Source organism: Panthera onca, chromosome A1 (genome assembly GCF_046562875.1).
Source record: "Panthera onca isolate mPanOnc1 chromosome A1, mPanOnc1 haplotype 2, whole genome shotgun sequence".
Classification (NCBI taxonomy): domain Eukaryota; kingdom Metazoa; phylum Chordata; class Mammalia; order Carnivora; family Felidae; genus Panthera; species Panthera onca.
Window position 1 is genome coordinate 149,556,959 of NC_138339.1, and position 26,469 is coordinate 149,583,427.

The 26,469-nt window shown below is 37.6% G+C and overlaps 1 protein-coding gene across 2 annotated transcripts; it reads left to right on the forward strand.

The window, feature by feature from the left end:
• Positions 1 to 784: 784 nt before the first annotated feature.
• LOC132681720 (nuclear envelope pore membrane protein POM 121-like) lies at positions 785 to 26,295 on the forward strand. Of its 2 annotated transcripts, none has more exons than XM_060636447.2 (2): positions 785 to 2,115; positions 26,122 to 26,295. In XM_060636447.2, the coding sequence occupies exons 1-2, from the start codon at positions 899 to 901 to the stop codon at positions 26,123 to 26,125; spliced, it is 1,221 nt and encodes a 406-aa protein (XP_060492430.1). In that variant the 5' UTR covers positions 785 to 898; the 3' UTR covers positions 26,126 to 26,295. The 2 variants fall into 2 exon arrangements, with proteins under 2 accessions (XP_060492430.1, XP_060492431.1); XM_060636448.2 differs by having other exon boundaries at positions 785 to 2,035.
• The last annotated feature ends 174 nt before the right edge of the window (positions 26,296 to 26,469 follow it).

A 26,469-nucleotide genomic window follows, 5' to 3' on the forward strand; every position in this document is an offset into this window, starting at 1 on the left:
TGAGATCATGACCTGAGCCGAAGTTGGAGGCTCAACCGACTGAGCCACCCAGGTGTCCCATAACAAAAATTTTTTTTAACATCTATTTATTTTCGAGAGACAGAGCATGAGCAGGGGAGCAGCAGAGAGAGAGGGAGACAGAATCCGAAGCAGGCTCTAGGCTCTGAGCTGTCAGCACAAAGCCAGTGGTGGGGCTTGAACCCAGGAACTGTGAAATCATGACCTGAGCCAGTCAGGTGCCCCTACAAGTTCTGATTTTATAAAATGTGTCTAGAATCCTTACTTCCCAGGAAAGGGGAAGGAGAGACAAGAAGGAGTAGCTGGAAAGTCAGGTTCTAGGGAAAGGGAAGAGGGTAGGTTAGGGACTCCACTCTGGTGTCCCAGCCTAGCCAGTTCCCTCCTGGGGTCCTCCCGCCTCCTGAACACTCAGGTGGTTGTACCATCCCTTAGGATCTAGGCACCACAGATTCTGAGTGGTTTGACCTCTGGGTATGGGGGGCTAGAGTAAGCACAGGTAGACCCCGGTGTTGACTCTGAATCTCTGGATTGGAGGGAGCACTCCTGAGCCTGGAGCCGTTCCTGGGTTCTGGGAACCATGGTGTTGCACCTTCCCCACCCCCAAAGGAACTGGGGCCTGGCTGATGAAGGGCGGCTGTGCCCGCAATAAGCTGGTCTATTTCGTGCCTTCGATGAGAAGCAGGGGTTAGGAAGCGACCTGGGTGCGCGCGCCCATCCCTCGTGCAGTACTCGCGCGCCCCTTTCTTTGTTCACACGTTCCAAGGACGCGTCATAGGCGGGACACCCAACAGTGTGCGCTTTGCCTGGCCCCTTTGGCAGCTAACGGAAACCTGAGCCACTGACTCCATTTGAAGGACCCGACCTTGCAGAAGTGCTCCTCATGGGCAGTTACCTGAGCCGGCTCCGCCCTCGGCCGCTGTCCCCTTCTCTGCTAGGCGGGGACCCGCCCGAGACGCTTGAGAGCCTCGGGCCCGCACACTCAGCCCGCAGTGTTCCTCCGACGTGCCGGGTTCACTCGGCGGCCCCGACCCTGGACCTAACTCGCAGGCCGTCATGCGAGAATCTTGTGGCTTCACCCCGTCGTCGTCGGTACCGTCGGCGATTTGCCATAGTCCATCTGCGGCAGTATCCAATCCAGCAGGCCCGGTGTTTATTTCTGGGGGTCTTTTCCTCAGTGCCCCACACCCGCCATCCGAAGCCTGTGCTGTCTGCCTGCAGGTCCAAGATGTTCTGCACTTCAGTGATCCTGAAGATGGCATCTGCTAAGGGCAAGCTGACGCTGCGTTTGGCTCTGAAGGAGACAGTCCTCTGTATGTGGTCTTCGCTGTCTAGTCACCTCCCAAATCCTTGTGTAAGGGAGACCTTGATGAGGGCCCTCGAAGAGAATGGTCAAGCGAAAGCCAAAGAAGAGAAAGACCTGACCTCCCTGGTTGAGAGCAGGGAAGAGCTGGCAAAGCCTGGAGAAGGGCACCCAGTCCCCAAGAGGCAGGATGATCTGAGAGGGGATGCCGAGTGCAGTGGGAGCATGCAGTCAGCATTTAGGCGCCTGATGGTCAATGGAGTCCTCTCTTCCTTTGTGCCCAGGCCGGGGCCTCTGAAGAGAGACTTCTGTTCTACCAGCTTAGAAGACAGCCTGATTAGGAAATCCCACACCTGCTTTTTGAGCTCATGCAGCAAACGCAATGCCATCACCAGTTCTTACAGCTCCACTCGAGGGTTCCCACCGCTGTCGAGGAGCTTCCCAGGCACAGCTGGGATCCGAGGCCCAGCCTCATACCAGCCCCAAGTGGCCGCAAAGAAAGCCAGTGAGGAAAGCTATCATTCTAGCTCTTCAGCCTCAGTAGAACCACAAAGGAAGATCAAGCATGAAAATGTTGCAGATGCACCTTCTGGGCAGAAGCAAAGTTTGAGGGATCGCTCACCTCTACCTGACAGCTCCAGGCCCCGGAAGCGCAAGATTCCTCTGCTGTTGTCCTCTAGGCGACATGACCCACTGATCCTGCTCCCACCACCCCAGGTGGGTTATCGAGTCACTGCTGAAGACCTTGACTTAGAGAAGAGAGCTGCGATCCAGTGGATCAACAAGGCCTTGGAAGGGTAAGACTGAGGCCATCTCCAACTGTAGCGCCCCTCAGCTTTCCTGTTTGTCCATACCCGCCTGTGGCAGCAGGCACTCCCTCTTCCAGCTCCCAGCACTAATTCACAGCAGAAGACTTCTTGCAGATGCAGAACTCCCCAGGCCCAGTGGCCTTCCCATAGTTGGATGGAGGGGCACCTCCATGGGCTGTTTTTCTTGGTTCTCTCTAAACCTTTGCCTTACTTGGCTTGGCTATAAGAAAGGGGTCCTCCTTTCCCTGGTCCACCAGGGTTTATTCCCCAGTACTTTGTGCAGGGCCTCACTGGTTCTTTGGAGGAGCATTGTAGGAAACCATCAAAGTTCTGCTATGCCCAGGGCACTGTGCCTGTGGGCCAACTACCCCCATCAGGTAGCTGTCTCCATAGAGACAATGTTTCATTCCCATTGTCTTTCTGCCTGATGTGTCCCTAGAAATTGGGTGGCTGGAGCTTGTTAGGCCGGCCCACCCAGTGATCCCTGCAACCGAAGAACAAGATTTGGACTAGTTTTTCTCTAGGCAGGAGCAGGCAAGACAGCCTTCAGTCTTTCTCTTTCTACATATGAACACTTGGTACCACATAAACATTCAATAAATGAACAAAGTTGTATATGTCACACACATATATAGTCATATATGTTTATATGTTATATATGTTTTATATAGTCATATATAATATATATGTATATAATATGTATTATGTGTATTGTTAGATGTATTATATATATTACATAATTTACTATCTGTAATGTACATAATATATATGTAATGCATATGTATAATATGTATATTTAACATGCTACATATGTATAATGTATAATATATAATTATTATACATAATAGAATATACAATATAAAATATATGCATACATTATATACATATGTAATATATGTATATATAGGTGATATATATAATAGGTGATATATATAATAATTCTTGTACATATAAAATGTATATAATATGTGTAATATATACAAAATATACAATATGTATCATATAATAATATATATCGAATACATATGTGATTTTTTGTTATGCCAAATGTTCCATGTCTTTTCTCTTTGAACATAATGGAGGAAAAATTAACTCGTACAAGTAGCTGGTCTTAACTGTGTCAGGTTTTCTGTGGCTCAGCTGATGGGAAAGCAGCACCACTTTATGCCTCTAGACACTGACTCCTGATTTTTGTATTTGAGACCATGAGGTGGCAACCCGTGCACCAGCCTTTTCCCTCTTTTGTGTCTCACAGGCTCACCCGACATCACTCTGGGCTTGATCATGCCTACTGTGTGTTATGAAATGGCTGTGACAACTTAGTCTTTTTAAAAATTTTTAAATTGGATGCAACTGTAGACTTACAGGACAGTTACAAAGTTACAGAGAATCCCCATCTAGTCTTCACTGAACTTCTCCTAATGTTAATATCTTACAGAACAATGGTTGAAACCAGGAAACTGACACTGATATGATGCTATTAGCTAAACTTCAGACTTTAATTGGATTTTCCTAGTTTTTCTAGTAAAGTTTTCTTTCTGTCCCAGTATCAGTCCAGAATCTCAAATTTGATTTAGTTGTCATGTCTCCTGAGTCTCCTCCCAACTGACCATCTCTCTGTCTTAATATCTTGTGTAACCTTGATATGTCTGAAGAGTACTGGTTAGGTATTTTGTAGAATTTCCCTCAGTCTGGATTTCTCTTTTTTCTCATAAGAACATTGAGGTTAGGATTTTGAAGAAAAATCTTAGGTGATGTACCCTTCTCAGCACGTCACCTCAAGGGTACATAATATCCATATATCTTACTATGGGAAATATTAGCCTTGATCACCTGGTTAAGGTGATGTATACCAGAGTTCTCCATTGGATAATTATTTTTCCCTGTGTCATAAATATTTGAGGGGGGAAATCATACTTTGATGCTACAAAAAAATTCTGTTTATCCTTGAACTTTGCATCATCAGTGGATCTTGACTACAGCAATTATTATTGTGCTGTTTTATAAAAATTTTTTAATTTTTTTTATTATTTATTTTTGAGGGAGAGACAGAGTGTGAGCAGGGAGGGGGCAGAGAGAGAGGGGGAGACACAGAATCTGAAGCAGGTTCCAGGCTCATACCTGTCAGCATGCGGGGCTTGAACCCACCAACCATGAGATCGTGACCTGAGCTGAAGTCAGACACTTAACCGACTGAGCCACCCAGGTGCCCCCAAAACACTTCTTGTAAGAATCACTTGGTTCAGATCCTTTCAGCTTCCTTTAAGTGAGGTTATGTGATTCATTTGTATCACACTTAGATTCATTTCTCACAGTCTGCATTCCATTTCAGGTTCCCCTAACAGTCTAACAAATCTAGTTGATTTTAATTTGCAAACAGTGAATCTCACTCTTTTTGGTGTACAGTTTGGTTATGTTTTGTTGAGTACTTCTGTGTCTGAGTATTCTGTGTTTGAGTATCCATGAGAGATATTGGTCTGAAATTTTATTTTCTTGTGCTCTTTTTGTCTGGCTTTGATATCAGAGTAATATTGCTCACATAGAATGAGCTGGAAGGGTTCCCTCCTATATATCTGGAAGAATTTGTAGAAGGATTGGTATAATTCCTTCTTGAAATGTTTGGGAGGATTTATCAATGGAGCCATCTGGGCCTGGGTTTCTATGGGAAGATTTAAAAATTACTAATTCAATATCTTGCTGAGGCCTACTAAGGTTTTCTAATTCTTCTTGAATCAGTTTCAGTAACTGGTGTCTTTCTGGGAATCTGCCCATTTCATGTAAGTTGTCTAATGTGTTGGCATAAAATTGTCCATTGTATTTCCTTATAATCTTAATATTTGTAAGGTAGAAAATGATACCCTCTCTTCAATTTCTAATTTTCTTAGTGACTTTACTCTGTATCTCCACCTAAATGTCTCCCATTCTCATTCTTGCTTTCTTTTTGGTCAGTGTGTCTAAACGTTGTTAATTGTGTTGATTTTTTTGTGGTTTTTATTGCTGTTTTCTATTTTTGTTGTTAATTTAGGTTCTAATCTTTATTATTTAATTCTTTCTGCTTCCTTTGGGTTTAGTTTGCTCTTCTCTTAGAAGTTTCTTAAGGTGGAAGATTAGGGATTTGAGACCTTTCTCTTCTGTAATTTAGGCATTTTAAGCTATAAATTCGCCTTTTTAATGGCATTAGAATAATGTTGAAACTATGTTTGGATGACACTCAGTTCAATATATGTTCTAATTTCTATTATGATTTTTTTCTTTTACCCTAAGTTTAGAAGTATGTTCTTTAATTTCCAAATATTTGGGGATTTTTGCACATTTCTTTCTGGTTTTGATTTATAATTTTATTCCACTGTGATCTTAAACCTACATTTAATGATTTCAATCCTTTTAAATTTGTTGGGGCATTTTTTATGGCCAACCATATGCTCTATTTTGGAAAATGTTCCATAGGTACTTAAAAAAAGGTATATTCTACTGTTTGGGGGCAGAGTGTTCAATCAATGTCAAGTTGAGTTGTTGGATAGTGTTGTCCAAAACTTAAAAATAAGTCTTTTAGGGGAGCCTGGGTGGCTCAGTTGGTTGAGCGTCTGACTTCAGCTCATGGTTCGTGAGTTCGAGCCCCGTGTCGTCTCTGTGCTGACAGCTCAGAACCTGGAGTCTCTGTGCTGACAGCTCAGAGCCTGGAGCCTGCTTCCAATTCTGTCTCCCTCTCTGTCCCTCTGTCCCTCTCCCCCTCACGCTCTGTCTCTATCTCTCAAAAATAAATAAATGTTAAAAAATTTTAAAAAATGTCTTTTTATTCTTGCTGTTTTCCTGTCTAATTTTTCTATCAGCTATTGAAAATGGAGGCTTAAAATACTCAACTATAATTGTCTTATTGTCTGTTTTACATTTCAATTCTGTAAGTTTTGGCTGTGTGGATGTTGGAGCTCTGTTGTTAGCTGCACATAAGTTTTAAATTGTGACAGCTTCCTGATTATTGATCATTTTATCATTATGAAATGTCCCTCTTTCTCTTTTGTAATATTTTTAGACTTAAAGTTAGCTCTGCCAAATATTGTTACAGTTAATCCAGCTCTTATGGATACTGTTTACGATTAATATATTTTTCCATTCTTTTAATTTGAATTTGTTTTTATACTTGAATCCAAGCTGTATCTCTTATAGCCCAGCATATAATGGGTCTTGCTATTTAAAATCCAGTCTCTGTTCTTTTATTTGTACTTTTTAATCTATTCACATTTATTGTAATTATTGCCAAGGTTGGGTTTACTTTTTACATTTTGCTACTTATTTTCTATTTGTCTCATGTGTGGTTTTTGTTTTTTGTTTTTTGCTTCTCTGTTGCTCCTTTACTACCTTTGTGCTAAATAGATTTTTTTTAGTGTATAATTTTAATCTCCTCTCTTCCCCCTTTATTTTTACTATTTTTGAGTTATTTTCATAGTGGTTTCTCTAAGAATTACAATATGCATCTTAAATTTTCAAATATCTACCTCCTTACATGCAGATGACAAATAAATACATGAAAAGATATTTAACATCATTAGCTGGTAGGGAAATGCAAATTAAAACCACAATGAGCTATTACTACATGCCTATGAGAATGGCTAAAATAAGTAGTGATGATATCAAGTGCTGGTGAAGATGCTAGGTCATTCATACATTGATAGTCAAAATGCAAAATGATACAGCCACTCTAGAAAACAGTTTGGCAGTTCCTCTGAAAACCAAAAGTGGACTTACCATTTGACTGAGTTGTACTCATGGCCATTTATCACAAAGAAATGAAAACTTATTTCCATGAGAAAACATGTTCACCAATGTTTATAGCAGCCTTATACCTGATATCTCAAAACTGTAAACTACCCAAAAGTCCTTCAATGGGTGAATGGTTAAACAACTATGTACATCATTCTATGAAATACTATTCAGCAATAAAAATAAACGAGGAACACCTGGGTGGCTCAGTCAGTTAAGTGTCTCCCCTTTCTCTCCGCCCCTCCCTGATCACTCTGTCTCTCAAAAATAAATAAATGTTAAAAAAAATGAACTATTGATATACGCAATTTAGATGGATCTCAAGAGAATTATGATGAGTGAATAAAGTCAGTCTCCAAAGGTTACATAGCATATGATTCCATTTATGTAACATTCTTGAAATAATAAAAGTATGGAAATAGAGAATAGATTAGTAGTTGACAGGGGTTAGGCATGGGGTGGATATATATGGCTATGAAGAGATGTCACAAGGAAGGCTTTTGGTGATAGATTAGTTCTGCATATTGATTGTGGTGGTTACACAAATCTGCATAGACATTGTAATTGAATTGCATAGAAATACACACACATAAATACATGTAAAATAATGAAAAATGAGTAAACTTTGTAGATTGTACCAATGTAATTTTTCTTGTTTTTATGTTGTTCTATAGTTATACAGGTATTGTGATTGGGGGAAATTGACTAAAGGGTACATACAAACTCCCTGTACCTTCCCTCAAATTTGCTGGCAAACATAAAATTATATCAAAATAAAATGTAAAGGAAGTATATCTCAGATTAATATGAATTAATTGATTAATACTAATTTATTTCCAGTAAATAACGTAAACTTTGCTCCAACATAGATATATTATTTTTCCTCTCTGAGAGACTATTGCATCTTTATATGTTATAAGCCCAGGTTGATAATTATTATTTTGTAAACTTATGCCTTTTAAATCAGTTTCTTCATGATAAGAGCTAAGATGATGGAGTAGTAGGAGGACCCTATGCTTACCTTGTCCCTCAAACACAGCTAAATGAATATCAAATCATTCTGAACACCCAACAAATAGATCTGAGGACTGAGAGAGCAGACTGCACAATTAGTGGGAGAGAAGAGACTACATCATGGAAGATAGGAGGTGCAGAGATGTGATTTGAGGAACAAAAGGATCTCAGGTGCTGCAGAGGAGAGGGAGCCCTGATCACAGAGGAGAGAGAGCAGCACAAAGGAGATTGCACAAAGAAAACACTTCCCCAAGGCTATTTACTGGGAAAAGGAGAGGGACTGATTATTTGAGTTTTTACAACTAGCAGAGCTCAAAGACTGGAGTTCTAGAGGTCCACACCCTGGCTGGTGTTGAATCTGGCAGGCACTACAGTGGATCCAGTGGATAAGGCAGGGAGAGGGCTGGGAGCAGATGGTGTGATCTGAGAATCCCTCAGATCCTCGCTGAAAATAAATGATATAGAAGATAATAATAATAATAATAATAATAATAATAATAATAATAATAATAAAACAAGTAGAACAGATCAATGAGACTAGGAGCTGGTTCCTTGACTTAATAAAATTGGTAACCCCAGCTTTATCAAAAAGAAAAGAGAAAGGACCCAAATAATAAAACCATTAATGAGAGAGGAGAAATCATAACCAACAGAAATACAATTATAAGAGAATATTATGAAAAATTCTATGTCATCAAATTGGGCAATCTGGAAGAAGTGGATAAATTCCTAGGAACATATAAACCACCAAAACTGAAACAGAAAGAAACAAAATTTAAACAGACTGATAACCAGCAAAGAAATTGAATCAGAAATCAAAAATCTCCTAACAAAAAAAATTACAGGGCCGGATGGCTTCCTAGGGGACTTCTATGAAACATTAAAAAAAAGAGTTAAAATGTATTCTTCTGAAACTGTTCTAAAAAATAGAAATGGCAGGAAAACTTCCAAACTCATTCTACAAGGCCATAATTACCTTGATTCCAAAACCAAAGACCCCACTAAAAAAGAGAATTATAGGCCAATATTCATGATGAACACGGATGCAAAAACTCATAACAAGTTACTACACATTAAATCCAACAGTACATTAAAGGAATCATTCACCACAATCAACTGAGACTTATTCCTTGGCTGTAAGTTTGGTTCAATATTCACAAATCAATCAATGTGATATACCACATTAATAAATGAAAGGATAAGAACCATATGACCCTCTCAATAGATGCAAACATATGTCAAAAAGCATTTGACAAAATACAGCATCCATTCTTGATAAAACCCTCAACAAAGGGATGTTAAAGGGGACTCTGAGTATAAAGGAAAGGCCATAAGTAAGAATTAGAAAAATAAGAAGTATAAAAGGAGTAAAAATAAGGATATCAGTCAAGGGACTCACAAAATAAAAGGACATAAACTATGACACCATATACCTAAAACGTGGGGAGAAGAGTAAAGAATGAGTTCAAACTTAAGTGACCATCAACTTAAGATAGACTGCTGTGTGCAGAAGATGTTATACACACTTAATGGTAACCACAAATCAAAAACCAGTAGTAGATATGCAAAAAATGAAGAGAAAGTCATCCAGGTATGTCACTAAAGACAGCAAACTTATGGTGAGAGAAGACAGCATGGAAAGAAAGGAACAGAGAAAATCCACAAAAAGAAACACAAAACAAATAACAAGATGGCAATAAGTACATACCTATTATAATTGTTTTTAATGTAAATGTACTAAATGCTCCAATCAAGAGACATAGGGTGATAGACTGGATAAAAAAAAAAAAAAAGAGCCATCTATATGTTGCCTACAAGAGACTCATGTAAGACCCTAACAACACATGCATATTGAAAGTGAAGGGATGCAGAAGCATTTATCATGCAAATGGATGTGGAAAGAAAAGCAGGGGTAGCAATACTTATATGAGAAAAAATTCACTTTAAAACAAAGACAGTAACAAGAGATAAAGACGGACACTATATAATCATTAAGGAGACAATCCAAAGAGAAGGCATAACAATTGTAAGTATGTATGCACCCAACATGTCAGCACCCAAACACATAAAATGGTTAATGACAAATATAAGGGAACTAACTGATAGTAACACAATAATAGTAGGGGATACCCCACTTACATTGATGGACAGATCATTCAGACAGAAAATCAACCAAGAAATGGTGGCTTTGAATGACACAGTAGACCATACAGATTTAATAGATATATTCAGAGCATTTCATCCTATAACAGCACAATACACATTCTTTTCACCAGCACACAAAACATTCTCCAGAATAGATGACATATTAGTCACAAAACAAGTCTCAACAATTTCAAAAAGATCAAATTATACCATGCATCTTTTCTGACCACAATGCAATGAAATTAGAAATCAACCACAAAAAAAATTTTGGAAAGAGCACAAATATTTGGAGTCATTTTAAATAACATGCTACTAAACAATGAATAGTTCAGTGAAGAAATGAAAGAGGAAATCAAAAAATACATGCAGACAAATGAAAATGAAAACATAGTAGTCCAAAACCCCTGGGATACAGCAAAAGTGGTTCTAAGAGGGAAATTAATAGCAATACAGGCCTGCCTCAAGAAGCAAGACAAATGTGAAATAAAAAATCTAAACTTACACCTAATGGAACTATAAAAAGAACAACAAACAAAGCCTAAAGCCAGCAAAAGGGAAATCATAAAGATTAGAGCATAAATAATCAATGAAACCAACAGCTTGTTCTCTGAAAAGATCAACAAAATTAATAGCTTCTACCCAGACTCATCAAAAGAGAAAGGGAAGGAGGGAGGGAGGCAGAGTGAGAGAGAGAGAGAGAGAGAGGACTCAAATAAAAAAACCCAGAAATTAAAGAGGAGAAATAACAACCAACACCACAGAAATACAAAGGATTTTAAGAAAATTTTATGAAAAAATATATGCCAACAAACTGGACAACCTAGAAGAAATAGATAAATTTGTAGAAAGAAATAAACTACCAGAACTGAGTCAGGAAGAAATAGAAAATCTGATTAGACAGATTACCAGCAAGATAATCTTTTCCAAAATATAGAAGAGAAAAGATCACTTCCAAATTCATTCTATGAGGCCAACGTTACCCTGATTCCAAAACCAGATAAAGATACTACACAAAAAGAGAACCACAGGCCAATATCTCTAATGAACATAAATGTAAAAATCCTCAAAATTATATTAAACTGAACCCAACAATATATTTTTAAAAATTCACCATGATCAAGTGGGATTTATTTCTGGGATGCTAGTGTGTTTTAATATTTTCAAATCAATCAATGTAATACATCACATTAATAAGAGAAAGGACAAAAACCATACGATCACTTCCATAACTGCAGAAAAAGCATTTGAAAAAGCATAAGATACACTCATGACAAAACCCTCAACAAAGTATTTAGAGGCAACATACCTCAACATAATAAAGGCCTTTTATGAAAAACCCATAGCTAACACCATAGACAAAGGTGAAAAATTGAGAGCTTTTCCTCCACGGTCAGGAACAAGATGGGGCTGTCCACTCTCACCAGTTATCCAGCGTAGTACTAGAAGTCCTAACCACAGCAATCAGACAAGAGAAAGGAATAAAAGGTGTCCAAATTGGTAAGGATGAAGTAAAACTTTCACTATTTGCAGATGACCTGATACTATATATACAGAAAACCCCAAAATCTACTAGAACTGATAAATGAATTAATCAAGGTCACAGGATACAAAATTAATGTACAGAAATCCACTGCATTTCTATATGCCAATAATGAAGCAGCAGAAGAGAAATTAAGAAAGCAATCCCATTTACAGTAGCACTAAAAGTAATAAGATACTTAGGAATAAATTTAACCAAAGGGGTGAAATTGAAATTGAAGATGACACAAAGAAATGGAAAGTAATTCCATGCTCATGAATTGGAAGAACCAATATTATTAAAATGTCTATACTACCCAAAGCAATCTACACATTTAATGCAACCCCTATCAAAATACAAATGGGATTTTTCACAGAACTAGAACAAACAATCCTAAAACTTGTATGGAACCACAAAAGACCCCAAATACCAAAGCAATCTTTGAAAAAAAAGAAAAAGAAAAAAGAAAACAGGAAGCATCACAATTCCACACTTCAAGTTATATTACAAAGCTACAGTAATCAAGACAGTATGGTACTGGCACAAAAATAGAAACATAGATCAATGGAACAGAATAGTAAGCCCAGAAATAAACCTGTAATTATATGGTCAATTAATCTTCAACAAAGGAGACAAGACTATTCAATGGGAAAAAGACATTCTCTTTAACAAAATGTGTTTGGAAAACTGGACAGCTACATCCAAAAGAATGAAATTGGACCACTTTTTTTTTACATCATACACAAAAATAAACTCAGAATAGATTCAGAATTTAAATGTGAGACGAGAAATCATAAAGATCCCAGATGAGAGCACAGGCAGTAATTTCTCTGACATCAGCCATAGTGACATCTTTCTAGATAAATCTCTTGAAGCAAAGGAAATAAAAGCAAAAATAAAATATTGGTATTACATCAAAATAAAGAAGTTTCTGCACAGCAAAGGAAACAACAAAACTAAAAGACAACCTATGGAATTGGAGAAGATATTTGCAATATAAGAGATATTCACTGAAAAGGAAAAAATAAAACTCCATTTCCAAATGGCATGATGGTCTGTATAGAAAATCCCAGGAAAATCTACAAAATAAATCCTCCTGAAGCAAATTATTGAGCTTGACCTGCTCTCAGGATACAAGATCAATACACAAAAATGAATTTCATTTCTATATACTAATGGTGAATAGGTAGAAACTAAAATCAAAGCCACAATAACACACTTACAATTTCTTTGGAGAAAACGAAATACTGAGGTATAAATCAAACAAGATATGCACAGGATCTGTGAGATAAAAATAAAAAATGCAAATGGAAGAAATAAAAGATGATCTAAATTCTTGGAGAGACCTACCACATGAAAGGACCAAAAATCTCAACATAATAAAGATGTCAAATCTCTCTGAATTCATTTATAGGGGTTTTTTTTGCTTGCTTATTTGTTTGTTGGGTTTTTAAATGTTTTTAAGTTTTAATTCCAATGTAGTTAACATACAATGTTACATTTGTTTCAGGTGTACAGTATAGCGATTCAACAATTCTATATACTACTCAGTGCTCATCAAGGTGTATACTCTTAATCCCCTTTACCAATTTCATCCATCTCCCCACCCACTTCCCCTCTACTAACCATCTCTTCTCTATAGTTTGTTGATTTTATTTTTTTCAGAAAAGTGGGGTTTTGCTTAATTTTCTCTATTTTCCTGTTTCAATTTCATTGGCTGCTGCTTTTGTCTTTAATAATTCTTTCCTTCTGCTTTCTTGGTATTTATTTTTATTTTTTTCTAATTTCTGGAGGTAGGAACTTAGATTATTGAGTTCTATTGAGTTCTGTTTTTTTTAATGTTTGTTTGTTTTTAAGAGAGAGAGAGAGAGACAGAGAGACAGAGTGTGAGCAGGGGAGGGTCAGAGAGAGAGGGAGACACAGAATCCAAAGCAGGCTCCAGGCTGTGAGCTGTCAACACAGAGCCCGATGTGGGGCTCAAACCCATGAATGGTGAGATTATGACCTGAGCCAAAGTCAAACGCCCAACTGACTGAGCCACCCAGGTACTTAGTGAATTCTGTTTTCTAAAGTAAGCATTTGTTGCTATAAGTGCCTCTCTCAGCACTGCTTTGGCTACATCCCACAAATTATGATAAGTTGTGCTTTCATTTACATTCAATACATAATATATATATTTTTCCTGTGGGACTTTCTCTTTGACTCATGAATTATTTAGAAGTATGTCATCTAATTTCCAAATATTTGAAGATTTTTTTGTTCACTTTCTGTAATTTATTTCTAGCTTTATGCTAGTATGGTCAGAGAACCTTCTCTATGATTTCTACTCTTTTAAATTTTTTAAGGTTTATTTTATGGTCCTCCTTAAGTGTTATCTTGATAATTGTTCTATGGATGTCAGAAAAGAATGTGTATTTTACTATTTTTGGAGTATTTTACAAACGTCCATCAAGTTCTTTTTCTTTGTATCATTGCTGAATTCTTCTATTTTGCTGATTTTCTGTTTAATTTTATCAATTGATAAATGAGGACTGAAACCCCCAACTATACTTGTGAATTTGTCTATTCTTTTGGTGCTTTCAGTTTTTTGCTTCATGTAGTTTGTTTTTTTAAAAAAAAATTTTAAATGTTTATTTATTTTGAGAGAGTGACAGAGTGTGAGTGGGGGAGGGTCAGAGAGAGAGGGAGACACAGAATTCGAAGTAGGCTCCAGGCTCTGAGCTGTCAGCACAGAATCTGATGCAGGGCTTGAACTCAACCTGAGCCCAAGTCAGATGCTTAACCGACTGAGCCACCCAGGCGCCCCATGCTTCATGTGTTTTGAAGCTTTATTGTTTGGTACATACACCTTTAGGATTGCTGTATCTTCTTGGTGGATAGGTCCGTTTGTTGTTACGTAATGTCCCTATTTATCCCTACTTACTTTCTTTGCACCAAAGTCTACTTTATCTGATGTTAATATATCCCTTTCTGATTAAAAAAATAATGTTTGCATGCTTTGTCCTTTTCCTTTCCAGCATAGGTATGTCATTATGTTTGAGGTGAGTTTTTGCAGGCAAACTACGTTTAGGTCTGCCAAACTCTGTCTTTCAATTTGTGTATTCAGACCATAGACATTTAAAGTAATTATTGGTATATTCGGGCATGGTTCTGTCCTTTTATTATTTGTTGTCTGTTTCCTATATTTCTCGTTCTTCTGCTACTTTTTCCTTCTATCCTGTAAGTTAGCTGAACATTTTTAGAGTTCCATTTTGACTGATTTATAGTGTTCTCCAGCATATTACTTTTTGTGTAGTTTTCATAGTAGTTGTTCTAGTTATAATCATACATATATGTAATCACAGCCTACTGGTGTTGATGTCTTATCACTTCAAGTGAAATGTAGAAACTTTACCTACCTTTACCCTTCCACTTTAAAAAATATAATTATTTCCACTATATACTTTAAGTACCACATCACATGGTGTTATAACTTTTGCTTCAACCATAAAATATGATTAAAGAAACTCATGAACTGAAGGATTGTGTATTATATTTACTTCCAGTTTTATCATTTTCTTTCTATTTGGAGATCTTCCTTTAGCTGGTATTTAAGACTAGGTCTGTTAGCAATAAATTCTCTTAGTTTTCCTTGTCTTAGGATATCATTATTTCTTATTCACTCTTGAAGGAAGGACATGGGATTCAAAATTGACAGTTCTCTGCTTTCAACGCCTGAAAGATGTGTCTTTTCTTTTTAGCCTCCATTGTTTTAGATGAGAAATCTGTTGTCGTTCAAATGGGTGCTCTCTTCAATGCAATATCTTGCTTCTTTCTGGCTGTTTTAAAGTTGTTTCCCTTTTTGGGGCACCTGGGGGGCTTAGCCAGTTTAGCATCCGACTAGATTTCTGTTCAGGTCATGATCTCGAAGTGGTGAAATCAAGCCCTGCATCAAGCCCCAAGTTGGACTGTGAGCATGGAGCCTGCTTAGGATTCTCTCTCTCTCTCTCTCTCTCTCTCTCTCTCTCTCTCTCTCCCCCTCCCTCCCTCCATACCTCCCTCCCTCTCCCTCTCTCAGCCCCTCCCCTGCTCATGCTCACTCTCTCTCAAAATAAATAAACATTAAAAGAACAAATAAAATTGTTTCCTTGTTAGTTTTCAGAAGTTTAGTTTTGCTGTGTCTCGGCATGGATTTTTCTTTTCTTGTTATCCTTTTTGGGAATTGTTCAGCTTCTTGAATCTGTAGAATTATGTCTTTTGCCAAATTTGGGACTTTCAGCCATTATTTCTTCCAATACATGTTTATTTCCACACGTTGTCCTCTCCTTCTTCTGGGGCTCTGATAGTATAAATTCTATGAATGGTAGACCTCCTTTTTATTTAGTCCTTTAAGTTCCCGAGGATCTTTCACACACTCTTCCCCCCTTTTTTGGTCTACTATGTTCTCTTTACTCAGATTGGGTAAATTCTACTCACTTGTTTTCATTGATTCTGTCCTCTGTCATCTTCACTTACTATTGAGTCTATTTAGCAAGTTTTTAAACGTTAGTTATTTTATTTCAGTTGTATAATTTCCATTTAAGGTTTTGGAGAAGTTAAAATGGCAGAATAGTGGGGGTTATGCTGAGCTTGCCTTGTCCTTCCAACACAGCTAGATCATCATCAAATTATTTTTAACAACTAGGAAATCAATCGAAGGATTAAGAAAATAATCTGTACAATTGGAGTGGGAGAACATGGCAGATGTGAGGTTCAGAGCTATTGATTGAGGGAGAGGAAAGTCTCAGTACCACAGCGGGAAGGGAAACTTTTTCATGGAGAGTGGTCAGGAAGAGAGGGAGAGAGTGGTGGGGAAGGAATGACTTGTAGGATTCACACAAGACTCCATGGTGTGTGGATCCCCTGGGTCGCACTAAGAGATATTGCTTCCTTTCCCGGTGTATATTTGGAAGAGGGCTTTTGTTTGTTTGTTTTTGGTTTTGTCTCTTCAAGGACAACAGTCCTGTTGGGAGCCATTGAGTGGCCATTCAATAGCAGGGAATTGTTATGGTAGCACCTGCAGATGGTAGACATACTGGTTGCAGCTTTTTGCTGTTCACTGCAGTAGACTCCAGCCACTTGGCTTGCCTTGTGTGACTGCTTTTCTGGAACAGAGGCACACAGAGACTGCAAATAACCTGATCACAGCTTTTCACTGTGTGCCACAATATATTCCAGCCACTGTGAGCGTGCCATGTGACTACTTTTCTGGGACAGGCCAGTGAAGGGCAGAGGAAGAGAGCAGGTCTGCTCCAGGCCTGGCCCTTTAAGACTTGGGGTTTTGAATCACAGTCACCAGCCAGAGATAAAACACAGGAGAACTGTGGTGCTGGGTGTGCCAACTGCCAGGTACAGACAGGTTAAGGACAGGGATTTGACAAAAGCCTAGGACGCTTTTCTGTAAGGGCCACCTGAACAGAGGTGAGTTCCCCTCCTATGGGATTAAAGGGTGATGTGATGCCATCTTCCATCTACTCCCCAATCCCAGCAACATCAGGCTTCAGAGGGAAGCACAGCGCCATCTAGTGGAGGCTGAAGTCTTTTACATCAAGCCCCACCCCCTGCATCCTGGAAGTGTTTCCATGACACACGTCAGCCTGAGAGTCAGTGATGCAGGACCTTCCGGCAAAGACCAGCACAAACAACTCCCTTGCACCAAGTCTACAGATCGTAGTGTTGCAAAGTTTCAGCTCGAGGGAAAATATGATCTAACTTCAGTTTTACCGTTATTCTTTATTTTATTATTATTTTTCATTTATTTTCTTGTTTTTTAAATTCTTTTTATTATTATTATTTTTATTTATACATTTTATATATATACATATTCTTTTAATTTTATTGTTTCTTGTTTTTTATTATATTTTGTTATATATATGCATATATATATATATATATATATATATATATTGAAGTTTATTTATTTTGAGACAAAGACAGAGTGTGAACAGGGGAGGGGCAGAGAAAGAGAGGGAGAGTGACAATCGCAAGCAGGCCCCGCACTGTCAGCATGGAGCTCGATGAGGGGCTCAAACTAAAAAACTGTGAGATCATGACCTGAGCTGAAACTAAGAGTAGGATGCTTAACCTACTGAACCACTCAGGCACCCCTATTTTATTTTCTTATATTTTATTTTATTTTTGGATCTAGATTTCTTTAGCAAGTAGACCAAAACACATACAGGATCTAGGCGGTTTTTTGTTTGCTTGTTTTTCTTTATTTTTTTTCTTCTTCTTTTCTTTTCTGGACAAAATAACAAGATGGAGAAATTCATCCCAAAAGAAAGAACAGTAGACTTCAAGTTGTGTTACAAAGCTGTAATCATCAAGACAGTATGGTACTGGCACAAGAACAGACACTCAGATCAATGGAACAGAATAGAGAACCCAGAAATGGACCCACAAATGTATGGCCAACTAATCTTTGACAAAGCGGGAAAGAATATCCAATGGAATAAAGACAGTCTCTTCAGCAACTGGTGCTGGGAAAACTGGACAGAAACCTGCAGAAAAATGAACCTGGACCACTTTCTTACACCATACACAAAAATAAACTCAAAATGGATGAAAGACCTCAATGTAAGACAGGAAGCATCAAAATCCTCGAGGAGAAAGCAGGCAAAAACCTCTTTGACCTTGGCCGCAGCAACTTCTTAGTCAACACGTCTCTGGAAGCAAGGGAAACAAAAGCAAACATGAACTACTGGGACCTCATCAAAATAAAAAGCTTCTGCACAGCAAAGGAAACAATCAGCAAAATGAAAAGGCAACCAACAGAATGGGATAAGATATTTGCAAGCTACATATCAGATAAAGGATTAGTGTCCAAAATCTATAAAGAACTTATCAAACTCAACACCCAAAAAACAAATAATCCAGTGAAGAGATGGGCAAAAGACATGAATAGACACTTCTCCAAAGAAGACATCCAGATGGCCAACGGACACATGAAAAAATGCTCAGCATCACTCATCATCAGGGAAATACAAATCAAAACCACAGTGAGATGCCACCTCACACCTGTCAGAATGGCTAACATTAACAACTCAGGCAACAAAAGATGTTGGCGAGGATGCAGAGAGAGAGGATCTCTTTTGCACTGCTGGTGGGAATGCTAGCTGGTGCAGCCACTCTGGAAAACAGTATGGAGTTTCCTCAAAAAAATTAAAAATAGAACTACCCTATGGCCCAGCAATTACAGTACTAGGTATTTATCCAAGGGATACAGGTATGTTGTTTTGAAGGGGCACATGCACCCCAATGTTTATAGTAGCACTATCCACAATAGCCAAAGTATGGAAAGAGCCCAAATGCCCCTCAATGGATGAATGGATAAAGAAGATGTGGTATATATATACAATGGAGTATTACTCAGCAATCAAAAAGAATGAAATCTTGCCATTTACAACTACATGGATGGAACTGGAGGGTATTATGCTAAGAGAAATTAATCATTCAGAGAAAGACAAATATCATAAGACTTCACTCATATGAAGACTTTAAGATGCAGAACAGATAAACATAATGGAAGGGAAGCAAAAATAATATAAAAACGGAGGGGGACAAAGCATAAGAGAACAAACTGAGGGTTACTGGAGGCGTTGTGGGAGGGGGGATGGGCTAAATGGGTAAAGGACATTAAGGAATACACTTCTGAAATCATTGCTGCACTATATGCTAACTAACTTGGATGTAAATTTAAAAAATAAATTAAATAAAATGGTAAAAAAATTTAAAAAAAGAAAGAAAGAACAGGCAGTAGAACTCACAGCCAGGGATTTAATCAATACAGATATAAGTAAGATGTCTGAACTAGAATTTAAAACCATGATTACAAGGATACTAGCTGGGCTTGAAAAAAGCATAGAAGATGCTAGAGAGTCCCTTTCTGCAGAGATAGAAGAACTAAAATCTAGTCATGCTGAAGTTAAAAATGGTATAATTGAGATTCAATCTCCAATGGATGCCATGATGGCAAGGATGGATGAAGCAGAGTAATAAATCAGTGACACAGAAGATAAAATTATGGAAAATAATGAAGCTGAAAAGAGTGGGAAACAAGGCAAAAGACCCACAATACAAGACATAGAGAGAACCCAGTGACTTATTAAGAGGAAAACAATTATATCATAGGAGTCCCAGAAAATGAAGAGACACAAAAAGGGGCAGAAGGTGTATGTGAGCAAATTATAGCTGAAAACTTTCCTAATCTGGGGAGGACACAGACATCAAAATCCAGAAGCACAGACAACTCCCTTTAAGTTCAACAAAAGCTGATGATTACCAAGGAATATCATAGTCAAATTCACAAATACACAGACAAGGAAATAATCATGAAAACAAGGGGAAAAAAACCTTACCTACAAGGCAAGAGAGATCGGTTCACAGCAGATCTGTCTACAGAATCTTGGCAGGCCACAAGGGAATGGCAGGAAATATTCAACATGCTGAATGGGAAAAACATGCAGCCAAGAATTCTTTATCCAGCAGGGCTGTCATTCAGAATGGAAGGAGAGATAAAGAGTTTCCCAGACAAACAAAACTAAAGGAGTTCATGACCAGTAATCCAGCCCTGCAAGAAATTTTAAGTGAGACAGTGAGACTCTTTCAGTGGAGAAAAAACAAAACAAAACAAAAGACCAAAAGCAACAATGACTAGAAAGGACCAGAGAATATCACCAGAAACACCAGTTCTACAGACAACACAATGTTCATATTTTTCAATAATCACTCTGAGTGTAAATGGACTAAATGTTCCAATCAAACGACATAAGGTATCAGAATGGGTTAAAAAAAAACAAAAACAGGATCCATTTATATGCTGCCTACAAGAGCCTCATTTTAGACCTAAAGACACCTGCAGATGGAAAGTGAGGGGATGGAGAACCATCTATCATGCTAATGGACATTAAAAGGAAAGCCAGAGTAGCCACATTTATAGCAGATAAACTAGATTTTAAAACAAAGACTGTATCAAGAGATGAAGAAGGGCATTATATCATAATTAAGGGGTCTATCTATCAAGAAGATTTAAGAATTATAAATAATTATGCCTCTAACTTGAAAGCACTCTAATATATAAATCATTAATAACAAACACAAAGAAACTTATTGACAGTAACACAATAATAATAGGGAACTTCAACACCTCATTCACAGCAATGGACAGATCATCCAAGCAGAAAGTCAACAAGGAAATAATGGCTTTGAGTAACACACTGGACCAGATGGACTTAATAAATATATTCAGAACATTTCATTCTAAAACAGCAGAATACACATTCTTCTTAAGTGCAAATGGAACATTCTCCATAATAGATCATATACTGGGTCACAAACCAGCACTCAACAAGTACAAAAAGATCAAGATCATCCATGCATATTTTCAGGTCACAACACTATGAAACTTGAAGTTAACTACGAGAAAAAATTTGGAAATCCCTCAAATACATGGAGTTTAAAGAACATCCTACTAAAGAATGAATGGGTTAACCAGAAAATTAAAGAATAAATAAATAAATGCATGGAAGCAAATGAAAATGAAAACACGACAGTCCAAACCCTTTGGGATGAGGCAAAGACAGTCCTAAGAGGAAAGTACATTGCAATTCAGGCTTATCTCAAGAAGCAAGAAAGGTCCCAAATATACAACCTAATCTTACACCTAAAGGAGCTAGAAAAGGAAAAGCAAATAAAGCCTAAAGCCAGCAGAAGAGGGGAAATAATGAAGATTAGAGCAGAAATAAATGATATAGAAACAAACAAACAAAAAACCTCGAGTAGAACATATCAATGAAACTAAGAGCTAGTTCTTTGAAAGAATAGATAAAATTAATAAACCCTTAGCCAGATATATAAAAAAGAAAATAAAAAGGACACAAATAGATAAAATAATGAGTGAAAAAAGACAGATCACAACCAATACCACAGAAATACAAACAATTATAAGAGAATACTATGAAATATTATATGCTAACAAATTGGGCAATCTGGAAGAAATGTACAAATTCCTAGACACTCACAAACTATCAAAACTGAAACAGGAAGAAACAGAAAATTTGAACAGACCTATAACCAGCAAGTAAATTGAATCAGTAATCAAAAATCTGCCAACAAACAAGAGTCCTGGGCCAGATGGCTTCCCAGAGGCATTCCACCAGACATTTAAAGTAGAGTTAATACCTATTGTTCTCAAACTGTTCCAAAAGAAGAGAATGGAAGTAAACTTTCAAACTCATTCTATGAAACCAGCATTACCTTGATTCCAAAACCAGACAAAGATCCCACTAAAGTGCAGAGTTATGGGCCAATATCCCTAATGAACACGGATGTAAAAATTCTCAACAAGATGCTGGCCAATCAATTTCAACAGTATATTAAAAGAATTATTCACCACGATCAAGTGGGCTACAGGGCTGCTTCAATATTTGTATATCAATCATGATACACCTCATTAATAAAAGAAAGGATAAGAATCCTATGGTCCTGACAATAGATACAGAAAAAACATTTGACAAAATACAGAATTCCTTCTTGATAAAAACCCTCAAGAAAGTATGGATAGATGGAACATACCTCAACATCATAAAAGCCATATATGAAAGATCCACATCTAATATAATCCTCAATGGGGAAAAACTGAAAGCCTTTTTCCCTATACTGAGGAATGAGACAAAGACATCCACTCTCATCATTACTATTAGCCTCAGTAATCAGAAAACAAAAAGAAATAAAAGGCATCCAAATCAACAGAGAAGAAGTAAAACTTTCACTATTTGCAGGAGACATGTACTCTACATGGAAAACCTGAAAGACTCCATCAAAAAATTTCTGGTACTGATACATGAATTCAGGAAAGTTGCAGGATATAAAATCAATGTACAGAAATTGGTGTATACCAATAATGAAGCAACAGAAAGAGAAATCAAGGTATTAATCCCATTTACAATTGCACCCAAAACTGTAAGACATCTAGAGAAAAACCTAACCAAAGATGTAAAAGATCTCTACACCTGAAAATTATAGAATGCTTGTGAAAGAAATTGAAGAAGACACAAAGAAATGGAAAAAGTTCCATGCTCATGGATTGGAAGAACAAACATTTTTAAAATGTCTAAACTACCCAAAGCAATCTACACATTTAATGCAATCCCTATCAAGATACCAACAGCATATTTTGCACAGCTAGAACAAACAATCCTAAAATTTGTATTTAACCACAAAAGACCCATATAGCCAAAATAATCCTTAAAAAGAAAAAAACTGGAGGCATCATGATTCTGGAATTCAAGCTATACTAAAAAAACTCTAATGATGAAAACAGTATGGTATTGACCCCCAAACAGACACATTAATCAATGGAACAGAATAGAAAACCCAGAAATGGACCCAGAACTATATAGTCAACTAATCTTTGACAAAAGAGGAAAGACTCTCCAATGGAAAAAAGACCGTCTCTTCAACAAATGTTTCTGGGAAAATGGATGCCATGACATGCAGAAGAATGAATCTGGACCACTTTCTTACACCATACATAAAAATAAATTCAAAATGGATGAAAGACCTAAATGTAAGACAGGAAACCATCAAAATCCTAAAGGAGAATACAGGCAGCAACATGTTTGGCCTTGGCTGGAGCAACCTCTTACTAGACATGTCACCAAAGGCAAGGGAAACAAAAGTAAACATGAACTATTGGTATTTCATCAAAATAAAAAGCTCTGCACAGTGAAGGAAAAAATCAAAGGCAAACAAAAATCAAAAACAAAACTAAAAGGCAGCCTATGGAATGGGAGAAGATATTTGCAAATGACATATCTGATCAAGGGTTAGTATCCATAATCTATGAAGAACTTATCAAACTCAAAACCAAACAACCCAGCTATGAAATGGGCAGAAGACATGGACAGTTTTCAAAAGAAGGCATCCAGATGGCTAACAGACACATGAAAAGATGCTCAACATCACTTCTTATCAGGGAAATACAAATCAAAACCATGATTAGATACCACCTCACACCTGTAAGAATGGCTAAAGTTAAAAACATAGAAACAACAGCTGTTGGCAAGGATGCAGAGAAACAGGAACCCTCTGGCGCTGTTGGTGGGAATGCAAACTGGTGCAGCCTTTCTGGAGAACTGTATGGAGGTTCCTCAAAACACCAAAAGTAGAACTGCCCTACAATTCAGCGATTGTACTAGTCAGAATTTACCCAAAGGATACAAAAATATGGATTTGAAGGGGGTACAGGCAACGTTTATGGCAGCATTACAAACAATAACCAAACTGTGGAGAGAGTCCTAATGTCCATTGACTGATAAATAAAGAGGAAGTGGGGTGTGTGTGTGTACACACACAATGGAATATTACTCAACTATCAAAAAGAATGAAATCTCGCCATTTGTAATTACATGGTTGGAGCTAGAATGTATTATGCTAAGCAAAATAAGTCCATCAGAGAAAGACAAATACCATATGTTTTCACTCATATGTAGAATTTAAGGAACAAAACAGATGAACATATGAGATGGTGGCAGGGAGGAAGAGAAGAGAAGGAAACAAACCACAAGAAACAAACCACAGACCAAACTGTGGGTTGATGGAGGGAAGTCGGTGGGGGATGGACTAGATGGGTTACGGGTATTAAGGAGTGCACATGTTATGAGCACTGGCTGTTGTATGTAAGTAAGTGATGGATCACTAAATTCTACTCCTGAAACCAATATTGCACTGTATGTTAACTAAAATTTAAATTTAAAAAATTCTTCTTGGTTCTCCCCCCCCCATTTTTTTCTTTTAAAAATAACTTCTATTTTATTGCTTAAAATTTTAGTCTTTTTTTATTTGTTTCAAGAGAGAATTTGTAATTTATTATTGATGCATATTTATGATGACTGCTTTAAAATATTTAACATTCCATCATCTTACTCATCCTGGTTTTGGTGTCAGCAAACTCTTTTATTCAAATTGTGATTTCACTGGTTCTTGGTATGAGGAATGATTTTTCTGTTATATCCTCAATGTTTTGGTTATGTTGTTAAGAGACTCTTTATCCTATTTCAATATTCTATTTAGCAGGTAGTTTTGCTGTTTAAGTTTAGCCTGTATGTTCTGACCTATTTTTGTGAGCTTGACAGTTTAATTCCAGAGACTTGCAATGTTATTCTGTTCTGCTTTATTCTTAATTCTCCTTAATTCTGCTAGTACTCTCTGTGGGGACAGTGAGTGTTCACTGGGTTGCCTGGTATCCCTGAGCTACCTCCTGGTGAAGATAGGGTGTCAGTAGCCATTTCTTTGAGGTCTTCTTATGCCACTGTTAAAGGGCAAAGAGACAAAGGGCTTTGCTGCTGCTGCTGCTGCTGCTGCTGCTGCTGCTGCTGTTGCTGTCATGGGCAGTTGGGGTTGTTTGCTGATGACTCAGTTGTAGAGTGAGGGTTGAATCTCTCCATGAAGTCTCTGTTGGGCTTCTCTATTCTTGTTCTTTGGCCAGAGACAGCAGGATTTTATTGTTGTTGTTGTTGTCGTTTTGTATATGCCCATTGGTGGTTCTAGGTTCTAGAACCCAGGTTCTTGGTTCTGGCACCAAGTCCTGGATATATGAGAAATTAACACACACAAGGAATTTGTCATATGTCATTCCTCCTGTTCCTAGTTAGTCCACTTTCATTTTTCCAGTCTTCAGAGTCTTTTTCATTGCTATCTGCATAATTTCTGAGGTGTTTTGTTCCATTAGAGGGGAGACACAGGGAACAGTAGTAAGTTTATACCATCTTGTTATGGTTCTGGTGTCTCTAACATTGCTTTTTGAGGAGAGGCTTTGCTGACCACCCCACTCTGCCACTGTGGAAGTCCCATACCCAGATCAGTTTAACTGTAAATTTGCTGACAAAAGTCTCATTTATTCCATATTTTTATCCTCCTCTGAAGGATCCTAACACAGTCCCAATACCCATCAACTGTTCCCATTAATTAAAAAATAACAATTTTTATACATGTGTGTTTTAAATGGGTAAAGATACTAATTACATTACATAATTATACATTTCTGGGATCCTTTTTCCTGTATTCTAAGTCTGTTCTCTAGGCTCACTTTTGTTCTTTCTGATACTATTATTAAATAGTTCCTTTAAGTGAGGCTGTATGGGAGTAAGTTCTCTTATTTTATATCTATGACTTTTTTAGCCCTTACTTTTGAAAGATAATGTAGATAGGTATAAGGTTTTTAGGTTGATACATAAATCCCCTTACCACCTTTATATTAGGGCATGGTTATGTGAAGACACTGTAAGTTTTGAGTCTGTTGGCCAAGTACATTCCCATGGATAAGATTTTGTGTTCTTGTGTCAGGGTCAGTCATTCAAATGTGGACTCACATGTGTGTTGGGTAAGTTACTAATCCTCTGTTTACTTACAGATAAAATAAGGATAATCATAAGTGAGAGTTACAGAGTGCTTATATAAGTCCTCCTCTATGTCAAGTGCTTTGTGTCTAATACCCTTTTTTATTATTTATGTTGTTACTATTATTTTTTTCTCTTTTACAGATGATGGAGCTAATATCCAGAGCAAACTTGAGGACAGTGACATCATGACTCATCTGCATATGAGCTGACCCTCAAATCTGAGTACATATACTGTACTCTGTACTTGTAGTGCAATATTACATTCTATGTAGGGTCATTTTGATACTTAAATAAGATAATCATCTAAAGTGCTAACTGTTGTATCTGACTTATACTTGTATTCAGTACATTTTATCCCTTATGATTTCCTCCCCTTCTGCTGGCCACATCTGTGAGCCCACAGCCTTTTAGAGAATCCTCTCATTTCCCCTTGGCTGTCATGGGAATGCTCATGTGTTGGCTGAAGTGATGGCCCAGATACTTCTTAAC

Excerpts from the sequence above, each read along its gene's own strand:
- LOC132681720 (XM_060636447.2), top strand. The coding sequence starts at position 899 with ATGGGCAGTTACCTGAGCCGGCTCCGCCCTCGGCCGCTGTCCCCTTCT.